General features: G+C 44.1%; 1 protein-coding gene across 1 annotated transcript; it reads left to right on the plus strand.

The window, feature by feature from the left end:
* Positions 1-8,526: 8,526 nt before the first annotated feature.
* On the plus strand, positions 8,527-18,137 carry LOC306796912 (FERM domain-containing protein 7; the record flags this gene model as incomplete). Its single annotated transcript, XM_079295983.1, has 12 exons — positions 8,527-8,649; positions 12,635-12,739; positions 12,815-12,857; positions 13,280-13,358; positions 13,435-13,532; positions 13,791-13,905; positions 14,584-14,731; positions 15,035-15,130; positions 15,218-15,381; positions 15,888-15,953; positions 16,252-16,327; positions 16,622-18,137. The coding sequence occupies 12 exons, from the start codon at positions 8,527-8,529 to the stop codon at positions 17,789-17,791; spliced, it is 2,283 nt and encodes a 760-aa protein (XP_079152109.1). The 3' UTR covers positions 17,792-18,137.
* Between the last annotated feature and the right edge of the window lie 131 nt (positions 18,138-18,268).

Raw genomic sequence — 18,268 nt, forward strand, 5'->3', positions numbered from 1 at the left:
AAACCTGCAAATTACGTTCACGTTTAAATTACAGTTACGTTACCCCGTTACGTTACTCCGTTACCCCGTTGCGTTACCCCGTTGCGTTACCCCGTTGCGTTACCCCGTTGCGTTACCCCGTTGCGTTACCCCGTTACGTTACTTCGTTACTTCGTTACGTTACTTCGTTACATAATTTCATGTTGTAACGTTACATTGTTATGACTTTTACATTACATTGTTGCATTAGTTTATGTTGTAATTGTATATTATGGTTTGTTACGTTACGTTATGCTACGATGTTACGCTACGATGTTACGCTACGATGTTACGCTACGATGTTACGCTACGATGTTACGCTACGATGTTACGCTACGATGTTACGCTACGATGTTATGTTGCGATGTTATATTACGACGTTATGTTGCGATGTTATATTACGTTAGCATGCTAACGTTCATGGGTTCTTCATCGTGTGTGTGTGTGTGTGTGTGAAATAGAGTCATGCTTGAAACAGGTGGGTAGCCAGCGAGGCTCCTCTGCACTCACTCAGTGCTGCAGGGACGGAGGGATGAATTGGAGGAGAAGAAGTGGAAACGGGGAGGATGAGGGAGACTAAACAGAGGGAGGGATGACAGACGAGGAGGAGAAGAAAGACAAGATGACAAAGAATGAATGAAATCAGTAGAGAAAGAAAGAGGCACGAAGGAGAAGAGAAAGAAGAGATTAAATCACAAATACATGAAACTAAGAAAAGGAAAAAGATATTTAAAATTTAGAAAGAAAGACAAATAAAACTGAAAAAAATTAAAGTTGGAGAGGAGAGAAATATCAGGAGGATGGAAGGATGACGAAGCGATAGCAAGCAAAAAAGAAAGAGAAACAAAGAATGAGAGAAAGAAAGAAAGAGAAATCGAGAAGGAGAGCGTTGTTGTGAAAAAATGTTGTAGCTGTCTTTCACACTTAGAGCAGGTTTAAGAATGAAACAGAAGCTCTCAGAGGCGTATAGTTAAATCAAAGCAATAGATTTATTTATCAACAGAGTTATTCAGCCCAGCCATCAAACAAGCTTGGGTGCTAATGGATGAACTTCGCAGAGATTCACCATGAGACACGCTTCAACACATCAGCGTGAAACTTAATATAGGGGTCCGCCCCTTGATACACATTGGCCAAAGTCAAAGATGCAGGCGTGGCACGTTTGTACGTTATGGCGCCTGGATGGAGGCCGTGAATGTCCATTCACCTTGGCCCCTCCCAATAGGCGTTGGTTTCCATCAGTGTGAGTGAGGTGTTGCATGCGAGAGGTCCTAAGAAAGAGTGTGTGAAGAAGCCGGGCTCAGCTAGGGCGTTGGCCCTCGCTTGAATCTCACTGTCTTATCTATCTGAAGATGGCTGCCTGTTCCTTGTGACGCAGTTAAATAAGTAACCTTTCACCTGCTTCTCTCTGGCCCTGCTGTGTTGTGAGCACTGTATAAGTGGTTAATAGAGCTGCATAAGCTAATGGTTATTAAAACTACAAATATGCTAGTGATTAATTAAACTGTATATAAGCTAGTTGCTACTTAAAGCTGCATATAAACTAGCTGCTGATTAAGCTGTATATAAGCTAATTGCTGATTAAAGCTGTATATAAGCTAATTTTATCAACAGCGTCGGTCTGGTTGTTCCCAGCAGATAGGATCTCCGTCATCAGCTTTCTTTTGGTTTTCACATCGTTACAATCAGACCTCCATTATCTCCCATTAAGCAGCAGGAAACACCGCGCTGCTTCCTGCTGCACTTCACCTCCAGGTCCTTCAGTCCTGATCCGACACAAATCACAGACATGTTGTAAAATATCACGCTGATACGACACAAATCAGAGACATGTTGTAAAATATCAAGCTCGGCCTTAATGGCACAGGAAGTGACTCCGACTGAGGTCATCCATCACCGAGACGGAAAAAAAGATGCAATCTCAACATACAAAACAGTTTTCTTTTCAATATTTACAAAGAAGTTCACTGCAGTCACACACTGGGTTATTGCCATTGATTCATCACTCCATTTTTTTTCATTTATCAACTCATCTTTTACCCACAAATGTCCGAAATTCGTCATAGATTCGTCAATTACAAAGTCCCACACAGCGGCAACCTCCGGTTCTGTAGAGTGAAGTCAATGTAGACGTACTTTAAAGCTGCATTCTCTCTAGTGGCCACCAGGGGGCGACTCCTCTGGTTGTATAGAAGTCTATAGAAAATGACTCTACTTCTCTCTTGATTTATTACCTCAGTAAACATTGTAAACATGAGTTTATGTCTCAATCTCTAGTTTCAAGTCTTCTTCAATACAGCATGATGTTCATTTAGTACATTATGGTCCATTTAGAGTCACACAGACCATAAAACCGCCGACAGAGTTACAGCTGCTCACATTATAAGACAACGATAAGATCAGGGAAGAGATCATAACATGCATAATATCTTGGCTACGTCCAGAGAGAATACGTCCAACATTTGCCAAGTTGTTCTTTGTGGTTTTAAGCATCTATTGTTTTGTTTTTTACAAGTTTGTTGAAGTTCAAATTTGGATCCAGCATCACGCTAACATATTAAAATGATTGTTGTTTTTTATGGTTTTAGAGAAAAACAAACCTTTAGTCGTGTCAACGTTTACACTCAGACACCAAGAGTTTGGATACAGGATAATGCTGTGAAATGGATTTCATGATGAATATTCGTTTTTGCCTCTTTTGTTCGGACTCCGTCAAAGTCTGTTTATAAGTGATTTGCCTCCAATTTTCAGGCACTTTTTCTGGGACCATTGAGAGCTTTTAATTAAATGTACATTGTTTTTGGGTGAACGATGCCTCTCGTCTAAATAACCTCTCGACAGTTTCTCACCTCTGGTCCTCAGACGTCCATCGGAAACAAAGACAGGGAAAGACCGCACGAGGGCGCTGGGCGTCAGAGACGGCTGGTAGAGACGAAGAAGCAGAAATAAGTCATCGTTAAAATGACAGCGGAAAACATCCTGAATACATTTCCTGCGCAGCTCGACATTAATCCAGTTGAACTTTTAGATTTCATCTGGATCTGTGAGACACTTTCAGAAGAAAAAAGCCGACAAGAAGCGAGACGGGACGTCGTCTTAATTCAGCTTCCTGCTTCTCTTATTTCCATAATTTTCACTCCAAATTAAGTTTAAACCAACAGCTGACGTTCTCTTCGGTCACATTAATCAAGATAATGAGATCAACACGCTGCAAAAACTCTGCTTTTAACAAAACGGAGATATTTAATTTAAAAAAAAATTGTTTTAACTCGATGTGAAAAAAGCTGAAAAAGGTGTTTGTTTCGAGCTGCAGGGTGGAGCAGGCGGGTGGAGTTTAGTGAAATTGGGGGGCACAGAGTCTCAGGTGATAACTCGGCGGTGGCTTTAAATGGTTTCCTGTGATTCTCTCTCACACACACACACACACACACACTATTTGACTTTCCATGCAGCGGTTAATGGTTTCCACCTGCTCTGTTCTCTGCAGCTTTTTCCAGCGTATCCTTCATCAGCACTCACTCTGTGTGTGTGTGTGTGTGTGTGTGTGTGTGTGTGTGTGTGTGTGTAAGAGAGAATTCTCTCTTTTTCCACATCATGTCCCCTTCCTCGTCACGCTGCATGTCTTCCTTTGCTTCATCTTGTAGAAGCGCCAGGATCCATGCGCACGCTTCCATGTTGGATTTTCCCTCGAGAGGGCCGACAGATGTCGACATCAGGATTTCATCTTCATTTTCGGGTCAAAGGTCGCCACAGCCGACAGATGACGCGACGCTAACTTCACGTCCAGAGGTGATGTCTGCTACTTGACGAGATGTGATAGAAATGTTCACAATCGAGCACCGTGCGACGTTTTATCTTTGATATGTTTTGAAGTTCAGTTCAGTCTTCTTATTGTCTAAAGAGACACTTTTAGACTCTACATAAGAAGTGGACGTCACTCATTGATTTGTGGACTGATTATGAAGCCTTGAGTCGCCATCTTGGCTTTTTGCAACCAGTAAACAGGAAGTGACCATATTAGGACTGAGGAGGAGTGACGTAGAGACGGTGTATACGTCTCTGGTAGAGACCTGTCAATCAGCGTGTAGCCCCGCCCTAAAGCATCCCCTGCTTTATGGTCTGTGTGACTCTAAATGGACCATAATGTACTAAATGAACATCATGCTGTATTGAAGAAGACTTGAAACTAGAGATTGAGACATAAACTCATGTTTACAATGTTTACTGAGGGAATAAATCAAGAGAGAAGTAGAGTCATTTTCTATAGACTTCTATACAACCAGAGGAGTCGCCCCCTGGTGGACACTAGAGAGAATGCAGCTTTAAGACTCTTCCTCATCGGCTTCACTCGGCAGAACCGGAGGTTGCCGCCTGCTTTGGACCCTGGTCAGAGCTGGACGATGCTACGCTGTTATTGGCCGGTTTGCGTTGGAGGGGCGGGTCTTAGCCAACGGTCTATTGACTCGTCTTCCAAAATGATCTGCTAAAATGTTATTTATTTAGACTTCACATAACAGTGATTTCTTAAAAAAATGTGATCAAACACCGTATCAGCCTCCATCAGATGTTATGGAGCTTCATCATAATCTACGTATCCGTCTGTGTTGTTATCTTTAAAGGCAACGTTCCCTCTTATCTAAACCGTTTCATTTAACTTCAGCTTTCTATAAGAAAATGAATGATAAACAATGGGAAGAAATCTAGTTTTTGTTCCTCATGTCATCAGAAATAGAAATATGTAGTTCCAGCACTGGATGAAGTAATGTTTCACATGTTAAGTCCTGGCATGAAACGAAGGGTCAGTCCGTTTCATTCAGGAGTGAAGGACTCAAACTGGACCTGTGTGTTAAAGCTCCGTTTATTCTGATTCCTAATGTTGAAATAGTTTTGCTAACATGAGCTGTATTTTGTTTTAAATGTTTATTATTAAGCAGACGTATCACCTGAGAGTCTCAGCAGGTAACCAACGTTAACCAATGTGAACCAGCGGAGTTTAGAGGACGACGGCTGCTGCAGTGCAAGAATTATATGAGAGGGAGAGCTGTCAGTGTGTGTGTGTGTGTGTGTGTGTGTGTGTGTGTCTCAGGTGGGAGGCAACAGCATAAAGATGCCAGATGCTACTGTGTCAGGCAGGTTAGTGTGTGTGTGTGTGTGTGTGTGTGTGTGTGTGTGTGTGTGTGTGTGTGTGTGTGTGTGTGTGTGTGTGTGTGTGTGTGTGCGCGTATGTGTGAGACAGACAGAGAAAGTGAGACGGGTGAGGAGAGACAGAAGGAGGGAACTGGAGACAAGGGATGGAAAAATTAAAAGTGTGTGTGTGTGTGTGTGTGTGTATGTAGGTGTAGGTGTGTGTGTGTGTGTGTGTGTAAGTGTAGGTGTGTGTGTGTGTGTGTGTGTGTGTGTGCGTGTAGGTGTGTGTGTGGCAGATGGTGAGTCGAGACGGAGAGGTTCATATTACAGTGTCAAAATATCTACTCATGTTTACTGGACGTGTGTGTGTGTGTGTGCGTGCGTGCGTGTGTGTGCGGGTGTAGGTGTGTGTGTGTATGAGAGTGTGTGCGTGTGTGTGTGTGTGTGTGTGTGTGTGTGTGTGTGTGTGTGTGTCTCTTCCATCAGCTGCTCTGGATGATCTTCGGGTCTTTATCTCCATCTAGTGGTCTGTTGTGATAATAAAAACAAAGTCAAATGTACTTTATTTTATATTGATGTCTGTACTCTATATGTCACATATACTCATAGTTATACTTCTGTCTATTGTACTTGTACCTGCACTTTATGTTGTGGTAACCGTCATGTTCATACTGTACTTGTATATCTTAACGTCTTCATATTTACACTCTTGGAAATAAAACGTTCTAACTAGAACCATAAATGGTTCTTCAGTTTGTCCTATAAGAAAACCGTTCTTGGTTCCTGGTAACCTTTTATTTTATTTTTTATTTTATTTTTTATTTTTTTATCTGTGTATGTAATTTATTGACCCTAGGGTCACATTGTGTTTTTTGTCTGTGAAAAGCGCTCTATAAATAAAATTCATTCATTCATTCATTTTATAAAGATTCCATTTGGAACCCTTTCAGAGGGTTCTACCTAGAACCCAACATAGACGCTTATACCTACAACCATCTGTGAAAGGTTCCACCCAGAACCCTCTCAAGAGGATTTGTGCATAAACCTTCCATCTTCTAAGGGTACCGACAAGAACCCACCCTTTCATATTCCAAAGGTTTCATCAACAAACACCTTGGGGGTTCTACAGGGAACCCTTTCATATTCCAAAGGTTTCATCAACAAACACCTTGGGGGTTCTACAGGGAACCCTTTCGTATTCCAAAGGTTTCATCAATAAACACCTTGGGGGTTCTACAGGGAACCCTTTCGTATTCCAAGGGTTTCATCAATAAACACCTTGGGGGTTCTACAGGGAACCCTTTCGTATTCCAAAGGTTTCATCAATAAACACCTTGGGGGTTCTACAGGGAACCCTTTCGTATTCCAAAGGTTTCATCAATAAACACCTTGGGGGTTCTACAGGGAACCCTTTGATATTCCAAAGGTTTCATCAATAAACACCTTGGGGGTTCTACAGGGAACCCTTTCGTATTCCAAGGGTTTCATCAATAAACACCTTGGGGGTTCTACAGGGAACCCTTTCGTATTCCAAAGGTTTCATCAATAAACACCTTGGGGGTTCTACAGGGAACCCTTTCATATTCCAAAGGTTTCATCAATAAACATCTTGGGGGTTCTACAGGGAACCCTTTCATATTCCAAAGGTTTCATCAATAAACACCTTGGGGGTTCTACAGGGAACCCTTTCGTATTCCAAAGGCTTCATCAATAAACACCTTGGGGGTTCTACAGGGAACCCTTTCGTATTCCAAGGGTTTCATCAATAAACACCTTGGGGGTTCTACAGGGAACCCTTTCGTATTCCAAGGGTTTCATCAATAAACACCTTGGGGGTTCTACAGGGAACCCTTTCATATTCCAAGGGTTTGATTAGAACGCAGTCATGAGGCTCCTCAGGGACCGGGCCGATGTGGTGCAGCTCAACCCACAACCATCTTCGTTCACGATCACAGCTGTTTGTGGGTCTGAGAGGATCTTTTAACACCCATGCTTTCAACAATCTGTGAAGAACGCTTTCTTCCAAAAAGGGTTCTTAATGGAACCCTTAGTCCTCCAGAAAACCCTTGAAAAAGGGTTCTTCCGAAGCAAATGGTTCGAACATCAGCCCTGCAGGAGGAACCCTAATTTCTTAGAGTACCTCTTCTATTACACTCCTAGATACTGGTTTTTAGAGCTTACTTCCTGTTTGATGCAGTGCTTGTTCTCTGTGAAATGTCAATAAAGTTTAATCGAATCGAATGTAAGTGTGACTGTGTGCATGTGAGTCAGTCACAGAAACAGACAAAGGAAACAGAAAATGTCTTGACCAACATTCTGTGTGTCACTCTCACTCACACACACTCACACACACACACTCACACACACACACACACACACACACACACACACACACACACACACACACACACACACACACTCTAAGTGCTCAGTCCATGCTGGAGGCGAGTGGACGCATTGCACTACCAGCCTACTTTAGGACGGGTCAGTCCTCTAAAAGCGTCCAGCCACCGTGAAATTCATATTATTCCCATGGAGGACACACACACACACACACACACACACACACACACACACACACACACACACACACACACACACACACACACACACACACACACACACACACACACACACACACACACACACACACACCATATTGATTGTATTCACGCGCCAGTTCACAGAAAATACAAGAGCAGAAAAGAAGACTTCTACAAACCTGAGACTGGACTTTTCAGTGAAGGAACGTTGTGTGTTGAGCAGCGAAACTTCTGAAATCAAAAAATATGATTTACATATCAACCAATGTATGTATTTTAGTTTTTTTCCATTTTGAACAATAGTAGACAAATACATTTAAAACATAAATTATTATTCCAAGCAGAGTATTTTTTTGACCACTCAAATAAAGTACCTGAAAGTGTATATTAGTGTAGTAATTGATTAAATGTACTTTTCACTACGGGTTGGCTTAATAATAATAATAATAATAATAAGAAGAATAATAACAATAACAATCGTCTCACGAGGACTCATCTGCAACATAATGAGTACTTTTAAGTATTTTTCTGATGATATTTCAGTACTTTTACGCGAGTATTATTCTGAATGCAGTACTCAGTACTTCCTCCACTGTAGTACTGTAGTGAAGTAAAGTGTGGAGAAGCTGTGTTGGTGGAAACAACGTCACGCATCTGGAGAGCGCGCGCGCTCCAGCGGCAGCCACGGATCCCCGGAGAGGATGAGGATGGTGCGATGATGAAGAGGAGCGCGTGAAACCGTCGTGGTTCTGCTCTGACGTTTGGATTTACCGGCAGGATGGTGGAGGGTATCACGGAGGGAGTCCCGTGGTTGTAATCCCTCGTGAGAGACACGGAGATGGGGGACCGTCCCCGGCGGAGACTCGGGAGCCTCCCGACCAGGTCCCGGGTCTCCAAGGAGACGAAGCTCCGGCTGCGCGTGGTGTTCCTGGATGACAGCGAGCGCACGTTCGAGGTGGAAGTAAGTTCGTCACCAGCTGAAATAAATCGGTTTATTTGTACTTATTTCGCGTGCGCACGTGCAGCCCTCTCTATGCTACACATCGTTTACTACCTGCGGGCATTTCATCAGGTCCACTGTGAACTTAAAGTGTTTCCATTTTGATGCGACTATCTTCTTCCACACCAGATTCATTTGAGAGCTTTATGGTTTGTCTACTTTTATAATCCGGGACTTTTAGTCACAACAGAGTATTTTTTACCATGAAAGTAGATCAGAAGTAAAAGATCAGAGTACTGACTGCAGGCCTGAACAGTTGCGCTGTTTCAGTTCACGACCGTTTCCTCCCACATAACCACAGCTGCATCTTGATTGTTGAGGCCTTCACTTCTGTGCTTACTGTAAAACCAGCAAAATAAAAACTAAATGCGTCACGTTCACAGCTCCATAGTGTCCCTTCACACCCATTTATGAGAGTATTGCTTCTTCTTAAACTATCCATGAATTAAAACCAGCAACAGTCACCAACGTCTCATATTTACTGTATTTACATATATTCTATCCAGGCTCCACTCATCCATCCATCCATCAATATATCCATCCATCCATCATCTATCAGAAGCATGAGACTACAAAATATAGATTTGAAAGATTAAGGTGACATAAAACAGATGCTTAATGCCTCAGAAGCGGGCAGAGGTACCAGATATACTCACATCACTGCCTTTCATCAAACGCTACAGACTGGACTGTCATTTGAAGTTAAAGTGTTAAAACAAGAAAGTCAGCTTCTCAAATGTTCATTTGTGTCTTCTATGACACTCAACTAAATATATTTGGGTTTAGGTTCGTTGGTCGCTTTTGGTTTTAGGAAATACAAATAATAAAATCATCAGGAGATGAATGATGAAAAGCATCGTTTGTTGCAGCTGTAGATGGATTCCTGAGACTAGAAGACACGAGCACATGAAATATGATGATTATCATGAATGAAATATTGTTCTTCCTCTAAGAATGAAATGCCAACTCAACAACACGTCACGCTAAAATCATTCAGTTACTCAACTTGAGCTTCATACAATATCATTATGATTTACAATAAACACAGAGAATTGGACTTATATAGATTTCTAATTAAATATCTTCGGGAATCAGATAAATACTGAGGACATCAAACAGTTACAGATGTTTCCCCGGCTGCCAAACATCTGTGTGACGTGGAAACGTCTGGATGTGAAGCGTGAACCCTCATGTGCTCCGCTGCACAACAGCAGAGTTCAACACGCTGACGCCGCCTTGGAGGAGTAACGCAATCTAAAAAGTGCGCGCGCGCGCGTGTGTGTGTGCGTGTGTGTGCGTGTTACTCGCAGTATTGTGTTAGCAAAGTAGCTCCTGTCGGTTTCCCTCCGGGACATTAGTAGCATCTCAACAAGAGGAGGAAGAAAGGAAAAAAGAAGGGATGAATGGATGGATGAGGACAAAAATAAACTGCAGCCACCCTGTGATACATATAGTGTGTGTGGTAAGATGTGTGTGTGTGTGTGTGTGTGTGTGTGTGTGTGTGTGAGAGAGACCAAAGTCATACTAAGATGTGGAGATAAAAGACGGATGGATGCGTGAAGGAGGAATGATGCTCGACAGACTTAAATGTTCTCTCAAAGTCTATTCTATGAAAAAAATGTAACTTATTAGTTCTTATGATTTCAGGAATAGTAAAATAATGTGTCAAAATGAAACCATCTTGGAAATATATGTATATATATATATTTATATATTTATATGTATATATGTATTTATATATATATATATTTATAGATATATATGTCGAATAAGAAATGTAAGACTTTGGTGCCACTGCTACAGAGGTCTCTTCTCTCCAACTCCACACCTCCGTGTTATTTTTCATTTTTAAACTTCTCAGTCGACATAATTATAAAATAAATCATTTTAGGAAAAAAAGGATAATCCGCGTTGTTCTCCATCACCATGTCCAGCAGATTGGACCGTCAAGTTGCTTTCCGCTCCGTTGAGACTAACTGCTCTGTTGTTCTGGGGGCGGCCATTTGTTTCAGTAATCACGGGTTTTGGGCCCGTGTTCTCTTGATAATGGCTTACAGCTGCTGCCTCCCTCCTCTTCCTCCCTCCTCTTCCTCCCTCCTCTTCCTCCCTCTACTGACGAGTTAATGAAGGGCGGCCAGCGACCCCCGCGGGGCGATGAACGCCGGAGAGCAGACTAAAGACTAAAGAAAGCAACCTGTGCTGCAATGCATGAACAGCATCTCTGTAGAGGAGAGAGGAGAGAGGGAAGGAGAGGAGGAGAGGAGGAGAGAGGGAAGAGGAGAGAGGATAGGAGGAAGAGATTAAAGAAGGGAGAGAGGAGAGAGGAGAGAGGAGGAGAGAGGAGGAGAGGAGGAGAGAGGGAAGAGGAGAGGAGAGAGGGAAGAGGAGAGAGGATAGGAGGAAGAGATTAAAGAAGGGAGTGAGGAGAGAGGAGAGGAGAGAGGAGAGGAGGAAGAGATTAAATAAGGGAGTGAGGAGAGAGGAGAGAGGGAAGGAGAGAGGATGAGAGGAGGAGAGAGGGAAAAGGAGAGGAGAGAGGATAGGAGGAAGAGATTAAAGAAGGGAGTGAGGAGAGAGGAGGAGAGAGGAGAGGAGGAAGAGATTAAAGAAGGGAGTGAGGAGAGAGGAGAGAGGAGAGAGGAGAGGAGGAAGAGATTAAAGAAGGGAGTGAGGAGAGAGGAGAGAGGAGGAGAGAGGAGAGGAGGAAGAGATTAAAGAAGGGAGTGAGGAGAGAGGAGAGAGGAGGAGAGAGGAGAGGAGGAAGAGATTAAAGAAGGGAGTGAGGAGAGAGGAGAGAGGAGAGGAGGAAGAGATTAAAGAAGGGAAAGAGGAGAGAGGAAAGGAGAGAGGAGAGAGGGAAGGAGAGAGGAGAGAAGGAAGGAGAGAGGAGAGGGAAGGAGAGGAGGAAGAGATTAAAGAAGGGAAAGAGGAGAGAGGGAAGGAGAGGAGGAAGGGATTAAAGAAGGGAAAGAGGAGAGAGGAGGGAAGGACAGGAGGAAGAGATTAAAGAAGGGAAAGAGGAGAGAGGAGAGAGGAGGAGAGAGGAGAGGAGAGGGAAGGAGAGGAGGAGAGAGGAGAGATGGAAAGAGATGAGGAAGAGATTAAAGAAGGGAGAGAGGAGAGAGGAGGAGAGGAGAGAGGAGGAGAGGAGAGAGGAGAGGGAAGGAGAGGAGGAGAGAGGAGAGGAGGAAGAGATTAAGGGAAAGAGGAGAGAGGTTTGAGGTGGAAAGGATGAAATGAGAGGAGCTGATCAAATACAAATAAATAAATAAATACAGACAATAAAACAGTCTGAATAAGATAACTTATCAAAAATGATTTTGGATATCTATTATTTGAAGAGAGCTGCACCATAATACAACATGTAATCATTATCACCGTAGAAGAAAGGGGGAAATACACAAAGTGTACGTGTTACAGTATGTCGCAGTAAAAAGACAAAGACACGAGGAAAGACAAAGCAAACAGAAGAGACGAAAACAATGTAATGTGTGTGAACTGATATCAGCTGTTAGCCAAACACACCGTCCAATCAAAATCTCTGTTTCTAAAGTGAACTAACATTCACGAAAAACTCTCAATCTCAACCTGATTCCAACACAAGTTCATGTGCGGAGCCCGACTCACGTGTTGCATGTTGGAGCACATGCGTTGACCGATGACATGAAACCGCAGCACAAACAACAAAGTTCGTCCTGCAGTCGAACCACACGCTCACAACAAAACGCATGAAATCAGCATCGAAACGTCTCGTTAACACCGAGACATCTTTGACTTCTCTCCTCTTTCTTTGTGTGAAAGGCAAAGAGTCGATGGACCTCCAGCTGATACTGTGAACAGAGACTATTACACACACTCTCAACATGCAAAGTCAGCTAATTAACAGAGAGCTGCACCACATAGTCTGGTCCCCCGAGTGTTCCTCCATCTTTTAATTCTCTCTCAGCAAAAGGTTGTAGGAGGCGACTTCTTCAACAAAGTGTGCGGTCATCTGAAGCTGCTGGAGAAAGAGTACTTCGGGCTGGAGTTCAGACACCACGGCGGCAACTACGTAAGAGAAGGTGAAACGCACGCACACACAGATTGTTCTGGATTTCTTTGTCATATCGCTGTGTTTGGGTTGCAGGTGTGGTTGGAGCTGCTGAAGCCGCTGGCCAAACAGATTAAATGTAAGTTCCTGAAGAAGCTCTCATCTATTTTGTGGTTTCGCTAATTCCGGCTAAAATAATCCTCTTTTGTCTTTCATCCAGCTGTTTGAAAGCAGTGTGAGGATTCATTTACCCATTTATCTTGAATAACACTGGGCTCTTATTTTGAAATTAAAGCCAAATGAGTCAGAAGTTGGAACTGTGATCTGCATTCATGCGATTGTGGTTGAGAGCTGATTATGCGTGACGTCTCATTTTATGTGTGATGCATGTTATGACTCCTCCTGGATAAAACGCATCGGGTAAGATAACCTTCCATTTGTGCGTGGAACATAGCTAAGTTAGCTCGCGAGCTAAATTTGGTTATTTTTCAGTGTATTAACTTTCATTGTGTTGTATATTTCAGCTGTGCTTCTCTTTCTCCTCCCTCTCTCTCGTGTCAGACACCAGCGATCTGTTCTTCAGGTTTATAGTGAAGTTCTTTCCACCAGATCCTGGACAGCTGAAGAGAAGCCTCACCAGGTAACAGCGTCCTCGGATATCATTGATGCTTTCTGCTGAATTTGCAGTCATAGATTGTGGTATTGTTTGTGTGTAGGTATCTTTTTGCCTTACAGATGAAGCAGGACTTGTGTCACGGCAGTCTGACCTGCAATGACAACAGCGCCGCCCTGCTGGTCTCTCACATACTGCAGTGTAAGCATTACATCGTAACAGTTCCTGTCCAGGTAAAACCTCGTATCTCCACATGTGTTGATGTTGAATGTTGGTCATGTTTTCCTTTATGTGTTGAGAAACATGATGATCTTATAGAATATGATGCATTGGTGTAGATTAAACTAGTTAAAAACATGCAACTTGCACATTAATGCAGCAGTAATATTAATCCAGAAACATCTTTTTTAACGGCTTTTTTTTAATGTAAGTGTGTGTGTGTGTGCGTGTGTGTTGCAGCAGAGCTAGGCGACTATGACGAGGAGCTGGACAGTCACCATTTAGAGATGAAGCAGTACGTCCCAAACCAGGAATATCTAGACCACAAGATCACCAGGTTTCACAGGAAACACAGGTACACACTCTCCTGAGGATGTGCCGATTTCAGGCGGCGACCTCCGGTTCTGAAAAGTGAAGCCAATGTGGAAGTGTCTCAAAAGCTGCATTCTCTCTAATGTCCAGCAGGGGGCGACTCCTCTGGTTGTATAGAAGTCTATAGAAAATGACTCTACTTCTCTCTTGATTTATTACCTCAGTAAACATTGTAAACATGAGTTTATGTCTCAATCTCTAGTTTCAAGTCTTCTTCAATACAGCATGATGTTCATTTAGTATATTATGCTCCATTTAGAGTCACACAGACCATAAAGCTGTTGTCCGGTCTGGGAGTTGTCCATGTTTTTGTCTGAGAACTTTAACTCTTCCACAGTGCGTTTTCAATTCATGAAAGTTAACTCTAAGATTCTGGTCAACTACAAATGTTTTTTTCAGCGTTCGGTTGTAATTAGCTCCGCCTTTTCATGTCACCTTTGGTTGTAAAAAAACAAGATGGCCACAAAAACCAAGATGGCGACGGCTATAAAACCAAGATGGCGACGGCCAAAAACCAATAGGTGACGTCACTGTGACTACGTCCACTTCTCACATAGTCTGTGGTTGATTTTGACCCAAACACATGGCCACAAAACCTCACGTTAATCACACCCATCGTCATTAATGGTAAAAATGTGTTTGGTTCATACGTTCTCCGTAGAGGTTCGTCTCCAGGAGACTCGGACATCCAGCTGCTGGAGGTGGCGAGGAAGCTGGACATGTACGGCATCCGGCCTCACCCCGCTCACGACGGGGAGGGAATGAGGATCAACTTGGCGGTCACACACTCTGGAGTCCTGGTCTTTCAGGTTCGTGGTTCACAGTTCCAAACATAAACCTGGCGTGGCTCTAGTCCGCCAGCAGGAGGTGCTGTTTATGTCCACAGTAGCAGCTCAGTTCTCGGGAGGGTTCATCCGTTTGTTCGTCCAAAGCGAAATATCTCAACAAATATTAAAAGGATTGCCATGAAATTTGGTACAAACATTCAGGGTGTCCAGAGGACGAATCCTAAAGAATTTGGTGATCCCTTGACTTTTTAATTTAGCGCCATGAACACGTTAAAACGGACCACATTCTGGACATTTTGATGTTTTTTGTTCTGCACTTTCTAGGGAAACACCAAAATCAACACGTTCAGCTGGGCGAAGATCCGCAAGCTGAGCTTCAAGCGCAAACATTTCCTCATCAAACTACACGACAAAGTCGGGGTGAGGACCCGTTACGTTCCATATGTTCAACATCCATCTGTGCACGTACTGTGTGCCTCTATCGATGGGAAATGTTTGTCCATGCAGCCGTCGTGTAAGGACACGCTGGAGTTGTCCATGGCCAGCCGAGATGTGTGCAAGTCCTTCTGGAAGACGTGTGTGGAGTACCACGCCTTCTTCAGGCTGTCCGAGGAACCCAAGACGATGCACAAAACACTGCTGTCCTGTAAAGGCTCCAGCTTCAGATACAGGTAAAACACACTGCGGGGTGGAAAAGGTAATAAACTCCAGTCGGTTTGCTTTTGTCACATTTTCTTGTTTGTCTATTAAGTGTCATCACATAAGGTCTGAATTAAGGTCCGTGTTCAACAAAAGCTGAGGAGATTTTAATGTTTTGTTCTACGATATAAAATAGGTCGGTAAATACCCCTCTGGTGAATTTAGAAGCTTTTACGTGACTAAACAACGAGCGTAATGGTGGTTACGTGAAGTCATGTGGAGTTCCTTCATAGATTGTATTCACGCTTTCAAAGATCATAAAAATGGTGTTCATTTGTGAAGATGATCTTGATGAACAAAACTTCATAAAGGATCATAAACGAGTACATTTTCTGCAATAATCCAAAATGGCTTTTTGTCGAGGGAACCAGTGAGATGCTAACTTCCTGGTTGGCCTTCAAAAATACGTCCTCCGTGCAGCACTTTATACTGAAAGCTTAAAGAGGATGATGAGGATGTTTTTTTGTTTGTGTGTCAGCGGACGGACGCAGAAACAGCTGCTGGAGTGTATGGGGTCAGGGAAGAAGCCTTCGCACTTTGAGAGGTGAGACTTGATCGTAGTTTACACTCATTCTGATGCTAAAATTCACCCGTTTTATGAAAATACCACCAAAAAGGTGCAAACATTGTGCTGATCCACCCGAAACTAGAGCTTCATAATTACTTCTTTCAATCAAAGAACTTGGATGATCGAGTCCAACTCTTTGATCTATTTTCCTCCTGTGAACCTCAGGTAATCATATAAAGGGAAATTAGGGAAAAGATAAAAACAGGATAAAGAAGGCTAGAAAGGCCACTTCCTTTGGTTCTCATATCTTTTTGTCTTCTCGCTCTTCATCCAGGACTTCCTGTCAGTCAGACTTCGATCCCAGACAGTGTCGCTCTTCTCCCGATCTCCTCACGGATGTTTCCAAACAAGTAAGAAAAACCACCATTTATGCACATAAAGATGCATATGGACTTCCTTTCTCTTAGTACACATGATGATGATTTTTGTGGCTCGATCGAAAGCGAAGGCAGAATAACACTTTGACCAACAATGGCTCGCAATTTTTGTTGGCTTGTTTTTTAACAATGGCTGAAGAATGTTTCTCAACTAAACTATTAGAAAGATGGAGAGAAAATGTTGCTAATAGCTGATTAATAGCTAATTAAAATAATTGTTGCTTGCAGTATAGGAAAGTCTAATGTTTGTGTTTCTTACCTCCTCAGATGTACGAGCACTCCCACCTGTTCACCCGGTCGGGTCACGCCTTTGCGGTCTGCAGTCAGGATGAGTCGGACCCACACCACCGAGGCGTGGATGTCGACATCAGAGGAGGAGGGGCTAAACGCAGCCAATCATCCGTCGAGGTCACCCAGAGGTCCCGTCCCCTCACCCAAGTCACCCCCCTCTCTCCGTCTCTTCACATGTCAACCCCCTTGCCCAAGACGAGATCTGCCTCCACATCCCTGATGGAGGACCTGAGGGGGGGCCGGATCGGGGTGCAGCGCCAAGCCCAAAGGCTAGCCGGCGTCTACGGTAACCGCTCACGCCGTCGGCCCAACCCCCAGCCACACCCGGACGCCGCTCAGCAGCTGGTGCTCCTCTACCCGAACAGTCCAGCCTACCAGTATCACCCCATCCTCCCAACGTTCCCACTGGCCGGTTCCTCGCCTCTCAACCGGCACCCTTACTTATTGGACTACGTTGCCGTTTCCTCCCTGGAACGCTTCCCGCAGCCGAGGAGGCGGGATTTCGTGGCGACGGACGGCCCGTCGCGGACGCCTTTTTATCCACGGAGCTACGGCTCGCCCTCGCTCTCGCCAATCAGGAGGAACCTGCGCCCCTCCGGGTCCGGCGGGTTGGGGTTGGCTCGGGTTTACCATCCGGGTAGTAGCGGGGCGAGGCTCCTGGCCGTTGGGCGCACAGAGGCGGGTCATTACAGCGACGACTCCAACTTCCTCCCCGGGCTGCCTCGCCGCGTGGTTAGCCAACCCGATGTCAAGTTTCACCTGTCGAGGATTTCTAACCCCGCCTCTGAGTTCCGTCCCCTTGGTTACTACCCCCACCTGACACGCCCCTCCAGACCCACCTACCTCCCGCTGAACTCCTCCCCTCTGCCCGATCGACCCGCCTCGCTTTGCGTGATCGGAGGAACCTCGGGAAGCTACAGCGACTCGGACCCGGAGGTTTTCTACCCGTACTACTGCCCACACCCCCTCGGTAAAGTGCCGCGGTCCGCCGGACTCGCCAGGATGAGGTACTCCTCCGGGAGCCTCCAACTGGACGAGGAGGAGGAGGAGGAGGCGGAGTATAGAGCAGCTAGAGCAAAAACAGAGTTGAAGGGTGAAGAAGATAAGAAAGCGAAGACTGCAAAGATCACTGAAGTCACTCTGTAGATGGAGGAAAACAAAAAGGTTCATGATATGATCACACTCAACACTGGCAGGATGGTTTAAGAAATAAAGAGCCGAGAATAAACAAAGACATTATGTGTGTGTAACAGAAGTGTTGTTTTTTAGGTGTACTGGCAGATGAAATGTACTGTTTTTGCCTTGTTTTACTGAAAACCTCTTTCAGTAGCATCATTACGGGTACAAGCTAGCTCATCATCAAAGGTCCAACAATTTGTTGCAGCCTCGGCCTTACCCACCGACCTGGTTTACAGATACTTGTCTCTTTTTTATATCCAGTCATCAGTTCACTCGTTATTGTATTTCTATAATGGCGATATATTTAATTAAGTCAGATTTTTGTGTTTGCATGATGTGAAAATTTACCACAAGACGCCACAGCATCAGGGTGAAGATGTGAGTCAAACTAATGTGAGGATTCTACTCTGTTCCCGCCCTGTAGCCGAGTAGCTAACGCTAGCA

Source organism: Melanostigma gelatinosum, assembly GCF_949748355.1.
Source record: "Melanostigma gelatinosum genome assembly, chromosome: 23".
NCBI classification, from domain to species: Eukaryota; Metazoa; Chordata; class Actinopteri; order Perciformes; family Zoarcidae; genus Melanostigma; species Melanostigma gelatinosum.